This window comes from Pseudopodoces humilis, chromosome 4 (assembly GCF_049639895.1).
Source record: "Pseudopodoces humilis isolate 2021_Gansu_Grassland_sample_001 chromosome 4, ASM4963989v1, whole genome shotgun sequence".
Lineage (NCBI taxonomy): Eukaryota > Metazoa > Chordata > Aves > Passeriformes > Paridae > Pseudopodoces > Pseudopodoces humilis.
In genome coordinates this window covers 19,393,126-19,406,414 of record NC_142203.1, presented here as the reverse complement: position 1 = coordinate 19,406,414, position 13,289 = coordinate 19,393,126, and the positions used below count along the sequence as shown (strand labels likewise).

Below are 13,289 nucleotides of genomic sequence, written 5' to 3'. Positions count from 1 at the left end.
ATAAAACATGGAAAACTTAGGTAGCATCTCAGGATAAGCTTAGCAAATCCTCAGTTATTCCAGTTAATAGGAGGCTTATTATTAACAGCTGGAGTTCTCCCAAATCCAACTATATTGCAACTTCTATTTTGTGATATAATTCCAATGGAAAATTAAGTAACAAGACAGACCAATTTACATTTACCACACAAGCACAAGTTATTGTTATCCATATGGGTAAAAATGACATCAACCTGCACAGCTTTTTATTAAAATCTATTCAAACAGATCACAAAAAAGCAGATATTAAATGTACTTCCATTCCACACTAGCAGGAAGGCACTGCACAGGGATTAATCTGCTTTACGGATTAACGGTGTATACCTATGAATCCTTCCCTCACCTTCTCAGAGGAGCATCAGGAGGAAAAAAAACTGTAACGAAGAATGGCATTTGGATTACATAAAAAGCCTTAAATTAGGTTTATGATCCATTTAATAACCAAGAACATGTAACAATCATGCTAACACTCATGATATCTTGAGAAATAGGACCATACTTCAAGCAATAGTTAATGATGCAATGTTACAGTCACAGAAGCAATTATATCTTTATGGACTCACTAATCATCATGGCACTGAATGAGAAGAGTCTAAAGAGGTAGGTTCTTCCACTCTTCTGCTATGGCCTTCCAAAAAACGGCACATAAAGCACAGGAGATCTACATCAGATCACTGACATCTGCTTTGAGTTATAAAACACCTGTTCCTACAGAAATAAAAGTATTTTTTAGGTTGAACCTACATGGACAAGACTATAGCAATTTTCCCTTAATTCTGGACCAGAACTGAATTTGGTGCACTATAACTCATCCCTTTAGTTTCTGTATTTATCACAGGGTAGGAATACACAATTAAAAAAAATAAGTAAATAAAAAAAATAAAAATCTTTTAAGGTCATTTCTGCTTAAGCATTGTGCTCTGCATTAATGCTTGGCAGAGAGCAGGAATGGGGGTAGGGAAGAGCCCTTTGTTTCTGAAGAGTAGGAATTGCATTTATCAGAAAACACTGTAACAAGCAAATAGGACAGTGGAAAGACATAGCAATTAAGGTTTCTTCTTTTGTGATCTATTTATCCAATTCTTTCAAATACTTCATACTTGAAGTACACATAGTTCTACACATAAACTGTTGAGGCCTTTGGATAAAACGCAAACTATAAAGGGAACCCTGTCCTGAAAAAAAAAATACTGAAAAAAATTCCACTGAGTAGTAGGATTGTGTTCTCTGTCTCAGTTTATTCTTGTTAAGCAGCTGTGATTTTTTAAAAAGCTCCAAATGTCTTCTGCCTTTCACTTACAGAATTGAAGCTAGAATGTTCCCAACCTGAGATCATCTCCAAGAACCTAATGATAGAATCACCAGTTCAGGAGTCAGAAAAGAATAATTTAAATTTAAAAAACAGTAATAAAAGGAATCCAGAATCATTTTGATGAGGAAATAAGACATCCTAGCTGATATGGTACAGCTAAGCATTTAATTGACTCTGCACACAGAAAATCTAGCTTTTAGCAGACCAACTTTCACTAACCAGAAATTCCCATAAATATAATATTTAACAGACTGTAACAATCTTTATGTCATAGACTGGAGATCATGAGCTTATTCCATCATTTCCGACCCCTTCTTCTAGAAAGTGGCTTTTTAACTTGATGGCTAATAAATTCTTCAAACACATCTCCATTTCAGAACTTCTTCAGCTAAAGCAATATGATTTTCAAAAACAATGAAGGTGCATCAAAAATATTACTTTGTGTATTACAGAGACACATAAGCCTCACTTTCCCCCTACACTGTTTTTCCTTTATTAATAAAATATTTTGGTCAAAACTGTAATAGCACTTTTAAAACCTATTTTTTTTCTTCCTAGTTCATACAACAAGTGCAAATCCTGATAAAAAGGCTGTCTGCTCAAATTTTAGGAATTCAAGCCAAATAACAGCTCCAAAGTATTTAATTTTCTACTACAGATTTTTCTACAGATTTTTTCTACTGATTTTCTAGAGATTTTTCTCAGTTGGTCACAGCATGGTGGTAAAAACACCAAGGCTGGGCTGTGGATTCCTGAATGGGCCATTCACTTCAGAGACCTTGTGGGTCCCTTCAGAATATTCTGTGATTCAGTGGGTACAGAAAATGCCAATGCCTCTTAAAATGTGACCAGAAATCTTTAGCTTGATTATAGCAAAACAACATCTGCCTGTTCCTTCCCCATCTTTGTATCTGAAACAATCATGGCACAAGATACGGCACTGTGGCCATTTCACATATCTTGTGCCACAAGAATGTAAAAAAAAATAAAAAATTATAGCCTAAGACATTTTGGTACATATAAGCTATGATTCATTAGTGAAGAATATGTACACCTGGTGCAGAATATCATTCCTTGTGTGTCAACAAATCTCAAATGACATGGCATTTACATAATAGCTGTGAAAAATTGTAGTATCAGAAGTACTAATACTTGAAAGTCAGTATTGGGTGTTTATTTCAAACTCGATACTTACAGTCCTCCTTCTAGAAAATTACAGACATTTTCATCACGTTTTGATACTAAATGGAAAGTTTCTCTGATAATTTGTTGCTGCGTGTCTTCACTCTGTGAAAGAAAATACACTTTGTTAAAAAGCATTGACAATGCACAGCACACAAGATTGTAAAACTCTAAGCATATCAGCACTCTCAAACTACCTACTTCTGAAGTCTCAAATCTACCAGTTAACATCTATCACTTGTATCATTTCAACACAAAAGGCCATCATTTACAAGTTGCAGAAGAAGGTATTACTGAGAAATGTGGAAAAGTGATCTTTTAAGGGAACTTCTGTAAAAAAAATTAACCTAAAAATAGTTTTTTTAAAGTAAACCAGAAGTGTTCTCAAGTAGCTTGATTTTTTTTTTATTGCCAATATAGCTTAAACAGCTAGAGGCATGCTTTGAAACTAGTTTTACCCATAAACAATGAGTAAAATGAAGTCCTCAAAGCTTAAAGGTATTAGGGAAGCTACAAATCCCACAATATGTAACACTTCCAAAACCAGCTTAAAATACAAGGGCACCATGAGCAGCAGGTTCTCCTAGGCTATAACCTTAACTCTTGGCAGATCAGAAACACCACTTCTGAGAATAAATTCTTCTGGCGCTTTAGAAACTTAATTTTTAAGTTAATTTTGAAATTATGGCCACACGTCTATATTCTGAAAGACAAAATGATGACATATATTTTAATTGCCATAAATTATTAATTTTCTACCTAACAGCAAAATATTATTAACTTAATTTTATGCAGTTTCCATTCTCATATATATCAGCTAAAAGTCAGACCCATTTTATAAGCATTAGTATTATGAAAGAAATAAGTACCTCTTTCACAGATCTGAAAAAAATTAATCTCTCTAGAAAACAGGACATGCATCCCCTTGAAGAAAAAAGCTGAGAGATTTGCCTCCAGTACTGGTTCAATTGACACTAAAGAATGCATAAGCTTCAAAAGGTCTACAAACAAATTTGTGTTATTGATATCATACATAAAAATACAGTCTATACAAATGCACCTGTTTCTGTGCAGCAGAAAGTTTCTTAGTTTAATTTGCTATTCACATTTTCAAAAGTTCAAAGCATTCTGTTTATATAAACGTGTTACCCTACATTAAGCATTGAGAATTTGTTGTAAGTCCTGTTATGAAACTAGTACATCAGAATGATTTTACAAGAAAAATCTGGTATCCTCTGGCCATTTGATCCTCTCCTTCCCCTTTCAGTCACACATAAGAAGGAGCTGTATCACTTACACTCATCTAATTCAAAACCTGGCCGTGCAAACTAAAGTGTCAGAGTCATCATTTCTGCTCTGAGGTGTGCAAGTAAGGTACATCCCTTCCAATGTGCTCTGAGTCCTGTAATAGCCAGAACTGCAAGAAATGGGATACAAATCCAAATAACTGCACTGCTAAAAAAAGTTATTAGCTTAAATAACTTTAAGAAATACCAATCGTTTCCTCGTATTTTAATGCCCAAGCAGACCCCAGCAGATCTGCTAGGAAATAGACTACGTTCAAAACATTATCTTAAAATCTCTTATCCTTGAACTAAATCACGAGTTTCCACTGCACTTTCCATTCAGACTGAACGCTTCTGCTGCATTCTCAGAGCTGCTTTGCTGCTTGCCTCCTACCATGTAAAAGAATGCTCTTTTCTACTTCGCTACGTTTTCATGTCAACTGCAATTTTATAGCACACTGAGACTTTCCAAAATAAAAGGTTCTACTTAAGAACTCATCTGCCCCACTCTGCCAGCCCTGCCGTAGCACAGACACGCAGCACCGCGCCGGACAGCGGAGCTTAGAGCAACCCGTCCACACGACAACTCGGGAGAGCCAAGCCTGCCGCTGGACAAGTTCCCCTCCCTCCCTCCTTCACCTTTGGAGCTCCTAAAAAGCAAATCCCAGCGAAAACAACATCGGCTTTCTTCGAAGCCTCACGTACACGGTCTCAGCACCATCCCTTTCCCCACGGCGGTGCCCTGGCCCCGGCGCAGCCGGCAGGGCCAGGCCGGGGGGCCTCGCGTACAACCCCGCCGCCCGGCCATCGCACGGCCCCCGCACGCCCCGCCGAGCCCCGGCCCGTCCGTACATAGCGCTGGTAGAACTTGGAGAGCCGCGGCTTGCCGTGATTGTTGAAGATAAGGATGGCTTTGATCATGGTGGGGCGGCGGCAGGGAGTGGAGGCGGCAGCCTGACGAGCTGTGTCCCCGTCCTCTTCCTTTTCCTCTTCTCTTTCCTTCCTCTTCCTCTCCCCCTCCTTTCCTCTGCCCACCCCCGTCCCACTCTCGGGCCGGTGGCGGCCGAGCGCGCGCACCACGTGACCGGCGGGACGGCTCGTGCCGCACGTGACGCTCCTGGGGCGTCACGTGACGGGAAGGCGGTGTCCCACGAGGGACAAAACGCTTCGCGGAGGGGAGGCCGCCCCTCGCGTGGCGTCACTTCCTGCGGCCCGCGCAGAACCGGCATTATGGCGGAGCTCGAGGAGCAGCCGCCGCCCGCCGCGGTGCAGAGCGCCAGCCGGAGCGACGGCGGAGAGGAGACCTCGGAGGGCGGGGCCGCGACGAGCCCCCCCGAACCAGGCCCGCCCCCGGCCGGGTCGCCAGGCACCGAGGAGCCCGCGGGAGACGCTAAAAAGAAAAGTAATGGGATGAGAGGCCTCCGCCGTGGCGGGCGGGGATGGTGACGGGCAGGCGAGGCGGCCAATGGGCGGCGGGGACGGACGGTGTGGGCCAATGAGCGGCGGGGGGCGGGCCCTCTGTGACGCGCAGTTTCCTACAGTTGACGTGCTGCTGAAGGCTGTGGGCGACACCCCCATCATGAGGACCAAGAAATGGGCGGTGGAGCGGACCCGGACCATCCAGGGCCTCGTGGACTTCATCAAGAAGTTCCTCAAGCTGATGGCCTCCGAACAGCTGGTACGGGCGGGCACCGGGCGGGGGGCTGCGGGCTGGGTCCCCGCTGTCAACCCTGCAAAGCTACAGCTGCCTGTATGACACTTGGAGAGAACTATTCCAAGTGGACCTCAGGATGTGATATTGAGCGAGCTGTAGCAGAGCGGTGTGCTTGGCACTGATCTTTGGAATTTTTGCAGGGTCTGTATTTCTTTCTATATTTCTCTGCCAGACAGAGCTGTGGGCACCCTGGACAGCCAAAAGGAAACATTCCTAGCCACTAGGTACCTGGAGGAACTGGATGTGGAGCCCCAGTATTTGCAAAACAGACCAGAATTTTTGGGATCAGCTTTCTGAATCTGAGTGTCTGTTTCCTTTAGAACTCACATCTAAAATAATTTAGTTACTGTCATAGGACTGATTTTACTTTTCAAATGGGTAGTTGGGAAGTGTTTGCCCTTGGGGAGCAGATTGTTGGTGTTATTTATGGGTTCCTTCCTGCGGAAGTGACTAGCCAAAGCGGCCTCGTGATAACACTGGAAGAGCTAGAAATACAACTGCACTGATTTTGTTGCTCTGCAGTGAACTCTCAACATCCATACAGTCCAAAATTTTTTTTTAAGATACACAGTTAAAGCAATACTCATTAAAGCAGTCAACTAAATTGTAGCTGAATCCATTCTGTTCTTGGTTTGGAGGATCATATTTAAGTGTATAGGCATAAATGCACTGGCCTTCTCATTCACCTGGAAATCATGAAGGGTCTGCTTTTCCATGGTTTTATATCTCAAAGAAGATTGGTAAGTAATATTAACTAAGGACATTCTCAACAGTTTGATTTAGTGACTATCATATGATTATCTCTGGACAAAAAAAAAATGGGAGCACAGAGCCTTCCAGTGTGGCTGAAGCCTAAGGCTAGACTTCAAGAACAAAGACCTAGGAATTTTATATCTTTTATTTGCAGATAGCATGTGGTACCTCAGTACCCACTGCTGCCTCACATGGCAGATCCCAAGGACCTCTTTGTCCTTGTGGATTAGATCTTACATGTGTAATTGCATTTTTTGGAGCAAGAAGTGAGGATGGCTTCAAAATAGAACAAGATGTTTCTAATTTCTGTGATGGCCATAATTGAGCAAATCTGGAATAGTGTGAGTGGTTAGGGTGAAATAAGAGCAAGAGCTAAACCAGTGAGTTCACTTTGTGCTGCTGTATGGGAGAATAACGGGTCAGCTTGCAGTAAAAGGAAGTCAGCACGCTTACTTTGGTTTGGTCTGGCTGGCCAGACAGAGTGACAGGTGACTCATGGTCACGTTGCCCCTCCATGCTGAAGTGGAGGTGGTAGTAGCTGGTTGTATTCTGTTATATGCTTAAAGATTATAATAGAACTTTTGACTGCAGAATGTTTCTTCTGTGTTTCCAGTGAGATCAATGTGAGATCTCCATCTCCTTTCTCATTTTCTTGCAGTTCATATATGTTAACCAGTCTTTTGCTCCATCTCCAGACCAAGAAGTGGGGACCCTCTATGAGGTAACTTTCATCTTAAATATCCTTTCCAAATGTATTTAGCAGGATTTTCCAGCACACCTCAGGCACTTGAAATCTGTTACTTCCCCTAGCATTAATAGTTTGCATTTACTGTAGTGTAGTTGATATTCACTGATCTGTATGAATGTGATCCAAAGAGTTCACACAGCCTCTGGAAATGCATCCCTTTGTTTTCAGTGTATTGTCACACCTCTCATTTTAATGGGGAGCTTTCTCATGGCAATATTCCATGACACATTTATCTGATGGGAAGACTTTTTGTTTTGCTTCATGTATATGCTAGCCAATGAATAATTTTAACAGCTTTTGTTTTTTGTTTTTCTTGCAGTGTTTTGGAAGTGATGGCAAGCTTGTACTGCATTATTGCAAAACTCAGGCTTGGGGATGAATGACTGGCAACACAGTTGGTCAGGTGTTCTCAAAAATGGAGAGAGAACTAACTTAAACTCAAGCTATAAACACACAGAAAGAGGAATTTTTGCATTGCTGCCTATGAACATATGATGCAGGTGAATAGCATACACAAAGAGCTGGCTATGCTGTATGATCAGGTTTTTTTTCTGATGTACATTTGGGGTGCAGAAAAAACACCTGTATCTGCCATGCAGGGTAGAGCCAGCACTTTTGCTGCTGACTACTTAATTGCTGTATCTGAAGGGAAACTGTTTCAGTTGTCTGCAGGACTGACTGGACAGCACTGACTATATGCTGTACTGAAGATATGAGAACCTTTTTATTAAAAGTAATGTCTGTTGTACATGTAGCCTGGGATGCCATTTACTTCTGAGGTGTTGTGTGTTCTGTCCTTTTTGAAATTTTCATCTTGAATGTGCATTATCTCATATCATTTCAAGACAGTATTTTGATTTTTTTTTCGTGTAATATATAGGAATTGGTATATAGTCTAATTACCCTTTGCCTTCATTATGTTGGCAATGTGAGTGCCTCGTTTATAGTGGCACAGCATCAGGAGAGGTCTCAGAATACTTCCCTCGTGCACAAATTTTGTAGTGATTTTTTTGAAGGGTCAACACTTAGCAGTTTTTAAGGTGTTTCTTCTGATGCTATTTAATGACTTGCATCTTTAACTGAATGATGCAACTAGCTGTAGCATCTAGAGTTCATGAAGAAGTATATATGAGGTGTTAAAAAGTCTGTATATTCTCTTTCTGACTGTTGTTAATTTTCATGTTTCACTAGCTGTGTAGAATGCAATTTATATTCTTTTGCCAAATCATAGCAGTGAGGATTGAGTTGAGTTTTTTTTCATTATGGAGAGAACTTGGTGCCTTGGCTAGGGTGCTGACCTTTGCTTTTATGTATTGGGAGTTTGGGTGTGAGGGATGGAGATTTTTAGTGGAGTTATTTGAAATGTCTGTTGTACAGTCTTCTATGTTTGTTTAAGATGAAACAAATTAAACATTAGTTGTGTGCTTGCAGAATGTTCTTAAGCTGGATGACAGTTTTTCTCTCTGACATAATCCAGTTTAGCACATACAGCCAAAACAGCCAGTTCTAGTTTAAAGCAGGTTTTTTCAATAATATTGAACTGCCATTCCATACAGAAATGGCTCTTAGGTAGTGTCTGCAACCTGTGTATTGGATTTTTTCCCCACCTCAGAGGACTTCTGGAAGAGTAATACCCAGCTTAATTTACTGACGTTGCTGCAGTTTGTGTGCAGCATGCACATATACCACAGTTATGCAGGTACGTGCCCTGAATGATTGCTATGTAAATAGCTTCATGTATCTTGCTGCGTGATGTATCATCTGCTTGATGTATCAGTGGAAAACTTGGGTTCACTTCATTAAACTAACAAGGCAGAATTTGTTGTAAACTTAAAACTCCAAATAATTCATACTTTTGCCTGCTCAGAACCCTAATCTCACGAATCTTCATCTATTTAGAAGACCTGTTACAGAGGGAAGCACTCTTATTTTGTCTGGTTGAGGAAATTTCCTGCTTAGTTACTGTGGGGCCAGCACAGCCTGGGCAGCCGCTAGAGGGTACACAAGGACAAAGTTATTTGCATAGTTTTATCGAGGGCTTTTTCAATCTTTTTTGTAGTATGTCCACATGCTGGCCTTACAAATATAAGTTGTTTGTTCTCCCGTGTGACAGTTGTTTACCTAAGATAAGCTACTAGTCTGGTTCTCTTAAAAGAATGTTCTATTGGTGCCTTTCACCTCACTTGATCTTAACAAATGAAACTACTGATAAACTGCAAATGTGCTTTTCAGAAGTGATGCAAGAAGGTTGTGGGGTGTGTGTGTGTATGTATTGGGGGCGTTGTGTTTTGATTTTAAAAAGTAAAAGCACATTAAGATCTTGAAGAAGAACTGTAGGTTGTTCTATCTGCCAACTAATTATAGAATGTCATTTATGCTGAATCTAAATATTTTTTATCCTCTGAAGTTGAATTTAAAAAATAGTTTGCCTCACTTCCTCAAAATGTGATGATCCAATAATCTAAAAACCACAGTAATGGTCTGGATTTCCTTCTTTACCACATGCATTTTTGGACCTGGATAAACGAATCATGAAGCTTTGAATCATTCATTAATCTAAGATGCCACTTGTTCCCTGAACAATACTTACTTGTTATTGTTTGCTTCAGCATTTTTCTGCTCTTAATTTTTCTCCAACCCCAAGTAATTTTTCTGGTCTCTAGTTTATTAGTATACAGTAAGTACTTACCTGATCTAGCCCTTGCTTTCTGTTTCCTCACTGCTCCTAAGTGGTTGCCTTTATTCTGTTACTTCTAATGACTGCCAGCTCCAGTTCTGCTAATTCCCCTATGGGACTTCTGTACCTTCTTTACAGGGAGAAGTCCTCCTTTTTGCCACTTCCTCCCCTTTCACCACTCCACTTCCATCAGGGAGGTGGTTAGTACTTACCTCTGGTAGCTCTTTAAGGACCATGGACTCTTTCTGTCTGGAGCTGAAGTGTGACCTTTAGGTGGCAGAAAATTTTCTTTGTTCATATTCTTAAGTAACAAACTAGACTGCAAATGTGTCAAGTAGATGATTTGTCAGGTGAACAAATAAGTGATTCCTAGTACATTGCTTGTAGAATTTGCAAAAGACATGTTAAATCTCCTATTTTAAAAAGGGACAGTTACAGCTTTTAAAATCAGAGATTATCCTGAAATGCTTATCTCTTTGAGAAGATTTCCAGTAAATTGGAAACATCAGATGCCCAACTATAACATGAGCTGTGTTTTCTGCATTTGGTGTGCATTGACCAAAAGTGGTGACTGTGTCATTTAAGTGACTTCTGTTGCTAGAGTTGGAGAAAAAGGGTATGAAAGTAAGAGCTGACTCTTGTACAGATCAGTGAGAGTTGTACAAAATAAACAAAAAAAAAAAAAATTCTAGATTTATTTAGAGTATTGTGTTCAACCAATATTTTACTATACTGATACACTATACTGAACTGCCAATATTTGTAACGTACTTTAATTCACTTGATTTAATGTAATTGAATTAACAGAAAAGGCAAATTGAAAAAAATTCTCAGACTGAGAAATAAGTATTGGAAAGGGAAGTCGCACTGTTTTTATGAAAGACCTAGTACTTCACAACATCCTGATACTAAAAAATAATGCTATGCAAAATTCAGTTACCCTGTTTCAAGTTAATAATTACAAGATGCAAACCCTTTAAACTGTGAGGCACTATTTTTATTAATTACTATAATAGTTTAGGGACTACCATTAGTGCTAGATTTGTAGTTGGTAGCTTGAACTAGTCCTAAATGCCCATGGAAACCTGAAGGAGCTAAATGAAACTAAAGTTACCTCAAGAGTGAAATTTTAAAATACATAGTTGTGCCACCTATGTGCATACTGAGCAATTGCCATCATTTCCAGGACTTTAAAGTCTTGGGAAAACTACTGTTAAAACCTTAATGGAAGCTGTGTCTGTGTTAATTATCCCCACAACTTAATCTTGAATGTGCTGACACACAGTAAATTCATGTGGAGGTGTTGGAAATCCATACATCCATTCTTCAAACTCCTTCCAGCTCCAAAGCAGTTTATGTTTACCTGTCGTTACTGTTCATGCTCATTTGGCAAGTCAAATTCTGCCTGTTTGCACAACTTTTTGGCTTACATTATTCTTTACTACCCTGAAGTCTCAGTTACTCTTCAGGAATATTATACAAAGGTTATTCAAGGTATTATCATACTGCAACATCTTCATCTTGGGAGTGAGGAAAAAAAAGGGGGAGCAAAAATTCCTTTAACTCCAGGGTTTTTCATAAGGATTATTACTGTTACAAGACGGTATAAAATTCAGTGTGCATTAAAAAATAAGAGTTTTCAACCTTGTTTTGTATTGGATCATCAAGAGAAGAAAAGCACTTGACAAGAAAACATGTAAAATATGTTATTTATTTGCAAAGATGATGCTTCAGTTTGTTAGTACTATATTTAGTATGCTTCCAAGGCTAAACGGCTTAAAAATCCATGCTTTGCTCTTACTTTAATAGCCACAATGCTGTGAGATGTCAGATGCCTCTTTTAGTCAGAGTTAGAGCAACAAAAGCTAATTGAAAGATTGTTTCATCCTAAAATAGGTGGTTAAAAAAAGTTGAATCACATTTCTAGCTGAGACCAAAATGAGTATGTTAAAGGCTTAATGTTATGCCTGTCACACTACATCTGTGTCACTAAACTTGGCAGTGCCAGGAAATTTTCTGGGACACTGTAGCTCAGTCATCTGTACAGTTGCTTGTTAGAACAGTTGCTGGCACAGATTTTGGCCTGTTCAGGAGCTGGCAAGGTACCATTTCTAGTGGGCACTTTGGATGTGACCAGCATGTTAGGGAGTTCAGAAAGTAAATAACATTGATGTAATCAGTTCTTTGCAAGCTGGCCCCTCTCCCAGGGATCAGTCCTTGGGATTCTTGTTGCTAGGTACACAGGTGAAATTTCAGGTGAGATTTGATCCCTTCTATGCACAACGAGAAGAGTTAAACTTCAGGAGCAATCTAGAAACTTTTAAAAAACATTCCCTTGCATTGCCTCCATGCAGTCATCTGTAAATGACTAAACTGATAGGCTCTAAATATATCAATATTTATTGATATATCAATAGCCTATCAATAGCCACATTCAGCAACATTTTTTGTTAAGTATGCAGATTATAGATGGTGGTGAAGTACTAGCTGTATGTCTTGGTTCAATCAATAGCTTTCTTTATTAAAAGCAGATGATGAGCATTTTGTTTCATTTTTTGAAGTGTAGGAGTCTTGGAGTCCTTCCTCTGTACTTTTCCATGCAGTGATTCCACGTGTAAATTATTTATCTAATGTGTACCTATCAGTTAGACACAATGTAGACTTAAAATACAATTGCATTGAGAACCTAACCTTAAAAAAAATTGTTTAAGTTAACATGTTCCAATTTTAAAAATGGGTATGTGATTTAAAGCGGATAAAAATGTTTCCCTTGAACTCTGTTTGGTAACAGAACTAATAGCCCTAAAGAGCTCTTAATGGGAAACCTCAAAGAAAGAAAAAAGACCTCCAAGCAAGACTACACAGTAATATTCCTAATGCAGAGGCTAGCCAGCACTTTGGCTTTCTCATATAAGTATCATAAACTGAAAAAAACCTGCAAACTTATTTTTAAGTGTCTTTCTTACAGAGGAAAATTTCAATATTTTGTATTTATTTATAGCACACACATGGTGTACTAATGTCCCTCCAGAAATGGATCAGACTGATTCTTCCAAGAGTTCTTTCTGTGCTGTGTGGTTTAATGCCACACAGCTCTTCACTGCATTGTTTCGAGTGTTTTTACCTTCAGCAATGCTCATGCCATTTAGTAGTTGATGGTGTTTTCAATGTATGCCATGATTTTGTATGTGGTGTCCACATTTCACTCAGGTTTTACTGCCTGTTTTTAGTCTGAAGATGGTGTTCAACTGTGATGTTTGATACAGTTTGTTCTCAAGCTTTTTTTGAGAATCACTGTGCATGCAGCAGTTTCACGTACTGAGTGATCAATCACAGGTTCTATGACTGAGGAGCAGCTGCACTGATACATTGATTCACGTCTACATGAAGTCATGTAGTCTCAAAAATTCCACTACAATTGCAGCTCTGGATTTTCTCTTTAGAGCCCTCTACAAACAGCAGAAACTTATGTGAACAGAGACTTAACAAAGAGGTGACTTAGTAAAAGGGCTGCAAATCATTCAGTCTGAAGGAGGAGGTGTATGTATGCATTATGGTGTTGAAGTGCTATCACCTGG

The 13,289-nt window shown here is 39.6% G+C and overlaps 2 protein-coding genes across 7 annotated transcripts in view; one reads left to right on the top strand and one right to left on the bottom strand.

Moving 5' to 3' along the window:
• AP3S1 (adaptor related protein complex 3 subunit sigma 1) overlaps window positions 1-4,909 on the bottom strand; it is a 55,905-nt gene extending 50,996 nt beyond the window's left edge. Inside the window, exons 1-2 of one of the 6 annotated variants that reach the window (XM_088054414.1) lie at window positions 4,672-4,909; window positions 2,547-2,638 (exon numbers count right to left, since the gene is read on the bottom strand). In XM_088054414.1, coding sequence (XP_087910540.1) covers window positions 2,547-2,638; window positions 4,672-4,740 — 161 coding nt within the window. In that variant the 5' untranslated portion in view covers window positions 4,741-4,909. Of the gene's footprint in view, window positions 1-2,546; window positions 2,639-3,830; window positions 3,911-4,671 lie in introns of those variants that run through there. The other 5 variants (XM_088054413.1, XM_014257089.2, XM_014257088.2 and 2 more) reach the window with 5 other exon arrangements.
• Window positions 4,910-5,018: 109 nt separating this feature from the next.
• On the top strand, window positions 5,019-7,782 carry ATG12 (autophagy related 12). The gene is made up of 4 exons (XM_005528134.3): window positions 5,019-5,221; window positions 5,361-5,497; window positions 6,945-7,007; window positions 7,354-7,782. Exons 1-4 carry the CDS (start codon window positions 5,050-5,052, stop codon window positions 7,411-7,413), a joined length of 432 nt encoding a protein of 143 aa, XP_005528191.1. The 5' UTR covers window positions 5,019-5,049; the 3' UTR covers window positions 7,414-7,782.
• Window positions 7,783-13,289: the final 5,507 nt, after the last annotated feature.

Excerpts from the sequence above, each read along its gene's own strand:
- ATG12 (XM_005528134.3), top strand. The coding sequence starts at position 5,050 with ATGGCGGAGCTCGAGGAGCAGCCGCCGCCCGCCGCGGTGCAGAGCGCC. Across the intron at positions 5,498-6,944 it reads TGATGGCCTCCGAACAGCTG|TTCATATATGTTAACCAGTC; the intron begins GTACGGGCGGGC and ends ATTTTCTTGCAG. Across the intron at positions 7,008-7,353 it reads AAGTGGGGACCCTCTATGAG|TGTTTTGGAAGTGATGGCAA; the intron begins GTAACTTTCATC and ends TTTTTCTTGCAG.